This window comes from Rutidosis leptorrhynchoides, chromosome 4 (assembly GCF_046630445.1).
Source record: "Rutidosis leptorrhynchoides isolate AG116_Rl617_1_P2 chromosome 4, CSIRO_AGI_Rlap_v1, whole genome shotgun sequence".
NCBI lineage: Eukaryota > Viridiplantae > Streptophyta > Magnoliopsida > Asterales > Asteraceae > Rutidosis > Rutidosis leptorrhynchoides.
In genome coordinates this window covers 174,389,522-174,400,297 of record NC_092336.1, presented here as the reverse complement: position 1 = coordinate 174,400,297, position 10,776 = coordinate 174,389,522, and the positions used below count along the sequence as shown (strand labels likewise).

At 35.8% G+C, this 10,776-nt stretch overlaps 1 protein-coding gene across 1 annotated transcript; it reads right to left on the bottom strand.

The window, feature by feature from the left end:
* Window positions 1-4,093: 4,093 nt before the first annotated feature.
* Window positions 4,094-9,422, bottom strand: LOC139840819 (pumilio homolog 2-like). Its single transcript, XM_071831063.1, has 9 exons — window positions 8,474-9,422; window positions 6,765-7,882; window positions 6,492-6,633; window positions 6,290-6,397; window positions 6,001-6,213; window positions 5,729-5,839; window positions 5,421-5,615; window positions 5,138-5,312; window positions 4,094-4,481 (listed from the first exon to the last, which is right to left on the bottom strand). The coding sequence occupies exons 1-9, from the start codon at window positions 9,101-9,103 to the stop codon at window positions 4,441-4,443; spliced, it is 2,733 nt and encodes a 910-aa protein (XP_071687164.1). The 5' UTR covers window positions 9,104-9,422; the 3' UTR covers window positions 4,094-4,440.
* Between the last annotated feature and the right edge of the window lie 1,354 nt (window positions 9,423-10,776).

Genomic DNA, 10,776 nt, shown 5'->3' with positions numbered 1-10,776 from the left:
GACCCAGGGGGTGTATTTATAGGCGTAGAATGTCCGAAATTCACGGGATACACGTGTCAATCACTGAATGGTTCTGTTACGTGAAGTATCCGGAATGTCGGTGGCGTGTGCTGACGTGGCTGCGTGCCGTTCACGCGCTAAGTTAAAGGGCTTATGCATAGAAGCTGCCTGCAGGGCTTACGCTTGACGCTGAGCGGCCTGCTGGACGCTGGGCGGCAAACTCTGAAGATCAACAAATTTCATTATGTCTTGTGCTCTTTGATCGAGTTTTCTGTATAAAAATGATGTTTTTATGCATGTATCTCCTAGGATACACCATTAATCACACTTGAGAGTATTTTAAAGTAAATATATGAATGTTAAAGGGAAATAGAAAGCTGAATCTGAAAAGGTCAGAGAAGAAAATACTTTATCCTAAACCTACTAATTAACTTGTATTCGGTTTGCACAAGCCGTATATTCTTTAATTTTAATCATATACGATTTGGTGCAAGTTTGAGTGTACAAAATGCATTTTTATACAAACTGCACATAACATGGACGTCTTAGAGGGTGTGCGAGTGGGACAACTGCACAAGGCCCATAATTTTGAAAGGGGCCAAAATTTTGGAAAATGGACCGTTTTACAAAACGTGATGAAAGATTTGGGGCGTGTGATCCCTGATTTGTATTAAACGGACAAGAAAACTAGGGCATTTGATAAAACGTGATGATGAGGATGTTGAAAAATTTAATACCATAACCATTTTCGACGAACCACAAATGGTCGTTGGGATAACGCTTACAACCGTCGTATCCGCCAAAAAATCAGAACACCAGCCGTAAAAATATACTCGAACCACCACTTAAGAGTAGCTCAGATGCAAAATATCCGTCGCACCGCCAAAGATAAAACTAGATTTTTAACACGAAGATCATCACCTGTACAACCCACGAGAAACAACCAAAAAGAAGGATCCCAACGAGACAATCACGGATACAAACAAACATTCCGACAATCAAGAACGACGATCAACAACCGCCACCCTGGCAAATCAACGGGCGGCCATCACCAACAGGATGGTGAGTGATGACACTACCAATCCCTCTGGTGGCATGACGACAACAAAACCTCCTCCCCAACCGGAAAAACATGTGGTCACCACCAACAAGTTGGTGAGCCACCAAATCCACCACATACAGTACATGTTAATGAGATCAAATACAGGCAAATCAATGGTGTATCTATTGTAATCTCAAGTCTGTAAATAGGGATCGGAACCTCATCATTTCACACACTTCAATGTGAATGATTCAACGCTGAATACTGAATCATTCAACATTTGATGCGTTTATTTGTGACATTTGAATCACAAATAATGTTGAACCATTAAGTCATATGTGATGAACCGTTTAAGGTTGAAATACACTCTTAACCATTCAATACTTCTATTTCCTTAAATATCTTCCTTAAGTTATATAGAGAACGCTTATCAAATAATTATATTCTTGTATTTATTCATTTATATGTTAATACATTGATTTTATATCATTAATTAAATTCATTCAAAATAATGATCAAATATGTTATTGTAGTTTAGAACATTTAAACCATTCATATTTAAAATCATTCAACGGTTAATCATTATATTTTATCAAAGTGCCTTAATTTTCTCTGGGTTGGTTTTAAGTTAATTTCTAGTTACAACAACAAAGTGCTCTGAATTTTCTCTGTTGTTGTTGTTGTTGTTGTTAGTTCTCGGTACTTATTAAACTATAACAAATTGAAGGGGCGATATTGTAATAATTTTGTAGAATACTTGGTTACAGTACTTCTCTATTTAGTATGGAGCACAAGGTTAGCTGTACAATCTTCGTATTTAATTTAAAATTTAAAACTATACTAAAACGCAAAATGTCATGTTACTATTTGATTGTGTAATACTCACGTAAATAGTAACTATCTCATTTTTCCTTTAGTATATATTTAAATTAAATAAATAAATAATTTTTTTAAATATATTTTTTTTAAACATAAAACTATATTAAAAAACAAAATTCAATGACACTATATGATTGGCTAATAGCCAAGTGAATAGTAATCATATCATTTTTCCATTTAATATAGTTTTAAACAAAATAAAAAAATAATAAACATTTTTTTAAAGTTGCTATAGTTTTATCTAATAAATTAGATGCATGTTATCTTGATTATGTATGTTTAAAATTTGTGATGATTAATGTGCAGTTATATTGCTTGTTTTTTGTTGTAAATTGTGATGTGCGTGACCACTATATTTGAGATGTTATTAATATGGACTTTACATAATAGAAATACTCTGGGAGGAATGTCTTTGGGGGTTTCCACAAGAACGGTTTATCCTATCTGTGTATGTACAAACTTCGATTTTACAAAGATTTGGAATGTTTGGGGGAAGAATCAACTGAAATGTTTGTTATGTACTAACTTCGATTAATGACCAAGAATTTTGATTTATTGTATATATTTTACCAGATCTGCATCAAATTACGGCATTGCCCATCATGTGTCTAGCACATCTAATTAGTTAACGGAATAAATAAACTTACACTAGGAATGAGACCAATGTCGTGCATTTATCAAACCATAGGGACTACCAGTATAATTTTGAAAAGATAAGGACTACCGGTATAATATTGGGGAAACCACATGGACCAACTGTATAATTAACTCTTTTAAATAACATGTCATTTCTGATACAATAGCAAATAAATTGTACCTTCGGTACACATTGTAACGAACCCTACTCCATGATGGGGTAAATTGTGTGAAGTATATATTGTTAAATTAGTATGAATAATGAGTTTTCAGTTTTCACCGATGACATGTTTGACTCTGAAAGTCAAACAGTAAACTTTTTTAGTATTTGTAGTTAAGAAGATTAAACTTGATCTCAGTTTTTCTCATTATTGAGAAACTGTGTTCGAAATTTTGTCACAACAGATTAGTTTAGACAAATCATATGAACACAAATTACAATGTAGTGCTGTAGGAGTTTCCAAAAAGACATGTTGACATATAAACTCAAAGTGTACACTTTAATACATTAGACTATCAATAAATTTAAGTTTCCAAAAAGTGGCAAGTCTGACTTTTGAAGTCAAACTATATACTTGTACACAAGAAAAATCACAAATTACGAAAAGTGTAAGAAAAACATACCCATCGTAGTGTGCAACCATTAAGATATTATTATTTACCATATAAACTTGTTTTAATCAGTAACAAATACAAAATAGACAGTAAATTTGAAACATACACTATTAACTTAATACGATGAAGTGTTATTCATAGTCTGAAATGTTGGTTTAAATGTGTTATTCAGGTTATTTATTATATAGCTGTAACAGATTACTTACAGAGAGAGATAAATTTGAGAAAGAAGAAGCTGAGAAAGCAAAAAAAGGCGGCAAGAAAAAGCGATCACAACCGAAAGTTGGCCCCAAAGGATTTCGACAAAAGATCAATGACGGCGAATATTTAAAATGGGAATCCATCAAGACCCCGGGCCTTATTGCTACTGCAATCCCAAACTACGTCTTTGATTTCTTCCAACGAAAAAACACGTTCAAACTCCTTATCCGAGGAGGATAAAGTAGCAACTCCCACAAGAGGGGAGAAGACGGTACCAATATTAACATATTGGAATTTAGCTCTCAAGTATTCCAAGAATTCAAACGATCAATTTTTTTGGTCACATATAAGCAAGGTTGCATAAATTATCCCGGAATCAGAAATACTCGGTCGGGACTTTTTAGAAAGTAAATGGCAACTTGGAGAGTACTAGGGAAGTAATCGAATGTTGACCAAATTTGACATTGATTTGACTGAGTTTTGATCAATTTTAATCGATTTTCAAGTAATCCCGAGTCTTGACCGAGTGATCTCGAGTAAACCGAAGGTTGACAACGAGTACTGTACTAGTTTTTCTGAGTTCTGCAACAGTGCATATAAGAATCTGAAGAGTTCATTCTGAGCTCTTCAAAAACCCCATATAACCAGGTAGTAAAAGGACACACATGCGGGAACCGAAAAACGGAATAAGAAGATACAAGTAGAACACAAACAGATTTGAAGATGCATTTTCAGCTGCATAAGATAACTGTTTAAATACAATACATATGAGCAACAATCCAACTCTTCAACGTAGGCCAACATATTTGTACAGTCACGACGTAACAACAAAACAAAACCAGTTATTTTTCACTCATTTTTTTACAACCTATCCAAGGAAACATGAGCCTCGACTATGTATTATAAACCTCCTTAAAAACTAGGGCATTTACAGTTTCTTTCTTCTAGCACAAGTAATAAACTTCATTTGCAAATCAGCAGCACATACATAATACACTGACCATTTGTTTTCGATAGCAGCTCAAACTAGCCTCGGTTAGCTGTACAACTCACTCTTCCTACTCCTCCTAAACAGCGTTGTGTGACATCTGCGCCGCAACTCTCCTTTCTGTAAACGCAACCAAAAAATCACATTCACTTCTAATTACTCATACATAAGCTGAGAAAGTCAAACAATCTGACTTTATATAGTCAGATGATGGGCTTCTATCAAATAGTAAAAATTGGATGTGCATTTTAATAGTGATTATTAATATTAATATTAATTATGATGGTGATAATCAATATTATATAATCAGATGTATACAGTTATACAAAGCAAGGTTGTAAAAGTCACGAGTCGGGGACGAGTCGGTCGGCACCTTGGAAAAACGAGTCGTGCGTTGACCAATGTTGACTGACATTTAAACGTAGCCATATTGCACAAAATCTAATTTTATAAAAAAGTTGACCTAATTTTGACTTTGACCGACTATGGCATGGTTTTCTGACCTAAAAGTCACGAGTCGGTCGGCACTTTGAAAAAACGAGTCGGGCGTTGACCAATGTTGACTTTGACTTTCAAACATAGATATATTGCACGAAATCTAATTTTAAGAAATATAGATTTCTTGAACTAATGTTGACAGACCGACTCAGCGAGACTCAGACCAACTCTGACCCTACTTTTAAGGCATTTTTGAGTGACTCGAGGACGGGCTAGTCCCCAAACCGATACGTCGGCCGACTTTTACAACAGTGATATAAAGCGATATGAATACGTACCACCAGCAGCAACAAGTTTCTCTACACGAGCAACAATATGTTTTCCATACGTGTACTTTTTCAGTGCATTCAGATGAACTTTTATTCGTGACAAGATATGTTCTCGTTCTTGATCACTACAAGTTTCTAGGACTTTTTGCACAACATAGTTCGCAAATTGATCCTTCATCATCGCCTGTATAATAAACGAAAAAACGTGACATTAAAATTAAAATTAAAATCATTATGATAACATAGTTCAATAAACTCATGAAAAAAATTATTTTGTCGTCTCGTCTAATACCTGAAGAGGCTCGTTTTCATCAGTGGTGCCAAGCATCTCGGTCACTAGGAGTTTGCGTTCACTCGCATCACCAAAAGTCAAACATTTCTCGACAACGTTTGACGCAAATTTCTGTTGACTCATTTGAACAATCTTTCCCGCCAATTCATGGATTATTATCGACCGTTCATTCGGCTTTCCATGCTCCAGTACATGCTGTTATAAACATATAATAATAATAATAATATAAAATAAAATAAAAACATATATAATTATTTAATAAGTAAGAAGAGAATCAAGTAGCGAGTGAATTATTCTGTGTTACGCACCTGAACGACATAATTTCCGTACTGATCTTGTGCAAGCATGCTTACATTGGCAAGAATCTCATTCATCACCTTATTTTGTGTTTCTTGATCTTCACAGTGTTCAAGTACCCTCTGCAACAAATTTTATAAATAAAAAATATATATAATATACGAGTATAATATACATTTCAATTTCAATTGAAAGTTGGAACATGTTAGATTGAGATGCAACTTCATTTAATTTAACAAATAAAAATAAAACTGTCATTTAAAAACTAAAACGAAATATCAACCTGGATAACACGACAACCATACGGATGGGTCGAAAGTGTAACAACTTGATCAAAGAAAGTAGTAATGATAAACTGTATATGTTGTTCAGGGACACATTCAATACACTTCTGAATAACGTGATTCCCGTTCTGATCACGTACACAACGCATAATTTGACCTTCAAGTTCCTTCACCATTTTGATTTTTTGGTCCAAGTCCACAACTTCAATCGCCTAAAAACTCCATGCTTATAAAACCACATAAAATAAAGAAAATTATAAATTTTATTAAAAAGTCATAATCTTTTACCTTCTGGATAACACGACAACCATACATTTGAAGGCTGAGCGTCAGCACGTGTCCTAAAAGCTTTGCAGCCATTTCTCTTCTTTGGGCCGGCATTCCATGCTCGAAAAACTGAAAACACAAAAGTCAATCAGAAATGGAAAAGTCAACTCTATTTTGTGGGTCCCATTTATCAACGACAAACAAAAGAAGAAAAAGATTATACCTTTTGAACAACGTAATTCCCAAAGACATCGGTCATTAGAGTAAGAGCCTGGGGGAAGATTTCTTTAAAAACCATGTTTTTTTCTTCTATTGTTGCAGTTTCAAGTTTCTGTTGAATGAAACGACTCCCGTATTGATCCGCACTGACAATCAGAAATAAGAATCAGATCAGCAGAGTTACAAAAAGGCCACATAAAATTCATAATATGGCAACAAAAAAAGAAAAAAAAAAATTTTAAACAAATTAAGAGATTTTTAACAAATGTACATATACCTGAATTCCACAACATGGCCATTTATTTCAGATAGCTCAAATGACTTAGTTTTATTGCTCTTAAATTCTTCAAGTAAGGACGACCCATAACTATTATCACCACCATCTAAATTCCACGGCCCCATAACGCCACCACCTCCCCCACCTAAGTTTCTCGCTTGAGGGGAGAATCGGGTATTGAGTTCACTAAGCCTCATTGGGCTTCCTGGCCCACGAGGAGAGTTTGGAAGTGGGCTCATTAATGGGCTTCCGGGATACGATAAGCCCATTCCATAACCATGGTTCCCGTAGTAACCATGGTGGTTTGGACTAGTAGTCTTTCCACCAAACTGAACACCGTATTGCGACTTATGCGGTGGCGATATTCCAAGATACGCTTTTTGAAGTAAATCGGTGTACGAATTCGCGAGATAATTGTTTATATCAATAGTCGGATCGTTTAAAGCAGCTAATTGGGCAGCGTATTCGGTGGTCCTTAAGTATTGTAGATACATTGGGTCAATAAACGACCCGTTTCCCGCCATGCGGCCCGGGCTATGAGGATCCAATCCAAATCGTGAAGCGGCGGCCGCAGCGTTTTCGAAAAGTGGCGGCAGATTCAAATTGCCACCATGAACCGACGCCATTTGTGGTGAATTGACCGAATACCCGGTTGTACCGTAGTTCGAATACGATGAGTCCCACCCACCGTAAAAGTTATTAGACGATCCATCAACGTACAGATTCTGATCGAACTGATTTCGGTTCTTGTTTTCACCCATGCCTCCATTTGATAAATTCATTCCCGATAAAGCAGCCGCCAAATCTTCAGGCTCTTTAGAGTGGGACGAGCCACCGTTGAAGAGATTTTGACCATTTGAATTAGAGTTGACTCGACCGGGTCCGATAGGAGTTGGGACTGGGCTAGGAACCCGGGCAATGTGTTGCGGGTCAGGGGTCCCGCTCCTAGATAAAGAAGCGGCCAATGCTGCAGCGTAAGAGTATGATGTTGGCGGACCGTTGCTGAGTTGGCCTTGGGTGTCTGTGGGGCCCAAAGTATCGTCATTATTATCAAAAGTATTGCGACTAGCTGGTCTAGACGGATGACCAGAAGGTGGAGTTGAACGGCCCATATCATCCTGCAAACGGTTTTACATGATTAGTTCCGACATCATAAATACACGACATCACCTTAATACGCGAGTACGTGAATTTACGATCCTATAAAACTTGTGACGGTAATATTCATAAAACTCGTGAATGAAAACGATATAAGCTAAAAATTAAAACCATATAAAACATAAGGTCAATGTAACGATAAAAGGAGCCAACTTTAGCTTCAAATTGAATCAACTGAAGATACGTGTTTTGAACATCATTATGTTGATTTAAAATAATCATATCAGATATCAGATACTTCATTAATCAAAGCTACAAATTAGTTTTGCAATACTCAATTTTCTTGCAGCGAATTCTCACATGTTTCTCAATGTCTGGTTAACTGATTATCATCACAAAATCAAATCCTAACCAGTTTCTATCCAAACTTTGGGAGTGTCTGAAATTGCTTATCTAACTATTGTTTTTTTAATGTACATAAGCAAATACAAACACAACTAACTATTTGGTGACTTAACACAATATTAGCCAACAAAAAACACAAAAATTAAACTTAAAATTCCATAAAATTCATAGCAATTAAAGCTAAATAACAAATAACAATAATTCACCTGAAAAATATCAGCAAGGCTTTTCTGTTTGCTACCTAAACCTAAATCAGGCAAACCGATTAACCCATCGCCACCCCACTCAGCTGAACCCTTCACTTTCTCCACCTCCGAATTCTCAGTTTCTTGTTTCTTCGAATTAAAACCCGGCGGCATCGAAAAAAGCGACACCCCACCGCCGCCACCGCCTCCATCAGTTCGATTAGCTTTCCTCCTATCTCCAATACCTCCTAAACCGCCGCTTTGCAGTCTTTGGGTAAATCGCCAATCCTCTTTCGACTTCAGTGGAGGCGGCAACCTAGGGTTTAAGTTAACATTCGAGTAATAGTACGATAAATAAGCAGGATCAGCCCTAAGTTCTTCCTCAGACATAAATCCATTTCTGCCAGCAAACTCAGAAAATGCTAAATTAGTACTATTGTTTCCATTATTGTTACTTCCAAATAAACCACCAATTGCACTTAAAGAACCCTCTACAGTCGGTGGGGCCGAACCACTTCTATACATATTTAACTCCCTTTCATGATCATCAGCTTCTCGCCTTTGTTCATGAAGCAACAATCCTATTTCTTTCTCCAATTCGTCTCCGAATGAACCATCATTCAATGGTCTCCTACCCAATTCAGACAACATTCTTTATATATATTAAACCTATAAAGCTAATAACAAAAATACCCAGATGCAAGAAACTACTTTATAACCTAAACAATCAATACCCAGATGATAATATAGCAAAATTAGTAAGCTGAGCTGATAAAAATCGAATCTTGATTACTTATACCTCAAAATTAAACAAACCCTAAAAAACCCTAATACAAAAGAAACAGTCTTTAAGATTAACTATGATGTAACAGCTAAAAATCAGTTCTTGATAACTAAAAAGATCAAAACTTTATGATCAAGAAACCCAAAAAAAGCAGAAATTAACAAATTACAATATAGAGATATAAATAACCATAAATTTGGCAAGTTTAATATTACTATTTTTTACATTAGATTGTAAAAACAGCAAGGGTTGCCAAAAAAGTTATAGAGGCGAGTGATAGTGGTGAGGGTTTGTTTATTTTGAGCTATATGTTTTGTTGTATGTATAAAGAAAGGTAAGTGTGTATGTGTGTATATATTTGTGTATGAGAAAAAGGTTAAACAGGCGGCGAATTGATTCTTACAGAGAACCCTTTTTAGGGTTTTGATGATTTCAACTACAAATACTGGCTGTAACAAATACTGGCTGTAACAAATACTAAACTCAGTAAATTAAAATTTCCTGAATGTTATAATTTAAAATTTATAACTACCTTTAGTGATCTGACTCTTGGTTATGGACTACTGATATTAAAGATAAAGGAGAGAGTAATAAATCTTATTGAAGTGAATGGTGTAAAAACTCATTACATTCGATCCTATATTTATACTATAAATTTTACTGTGCAGTTAGGTGAAATAATAATACACCCGTGATCATGAACATAGTTTGTCATCCACTTTATGTCTTTATCATAACACTCCCCCTTGAATGACAAATTATTAAAGAGCAACTTAGTACTGCCTCGTTAAAAACCTTGCTAAAGAAAAACCCAGTGGGATAAAAACTTTAGCCAAGGGAAAAAGAGTGCAGCATAGAGTTGACTCCCCCTCAAGTAGACATCGTTGAGTCGTCACATGTTGTGAACATGCCTCATGCCAATATTGTGAACATGCGTTCTGAAAATAGCAGTTGGAAGTGCTTTGGTGAAAAGATCAGCAGAGTTTTTGCTAGATTGAACATGTCTCATTTCAATCTGGTTGTCTTTGATGAGATCTTGAGTGTAAGAGAAGAATCTAGGAGGTATGTGTTTCGTTCGGTCACTTTTGATATACCCTTCTTTCATCTGTGCTATGCAAGCTGCATTATCTTCATAGATAGTTGTTGGGCTTTTATCGCGTTCTAGTCCACAAGAATCAGTAATGAGTTGTGTCATTGATCTCAACCAAAAACATTCCCGAGTAGCTTCATGTAATGCAATCACTTCAGCATGATTTGATGATGTTGCAACAAGTGTTTGTTTTTAAGAACGCCATGATATTGCGGTACCGCCATTTAGGAATACATATCCAGTTTGAGATTTGGCTTTATGTGGATCAGATAAATAACCTGCATCTGCATAACCAACTAAATTTTGTTTTGAATTGTTAGAATAAAATAATCCTAAATCAGTAGTTCCTCGAAGGTATCGAAATATGTGTTTGATCCCATTCCAGTGTCTTTTGGTAGGAGCTGAGCTGAATCTTGCCAGCAAATTAACTGCAAAAGAAATGTCAGGTCT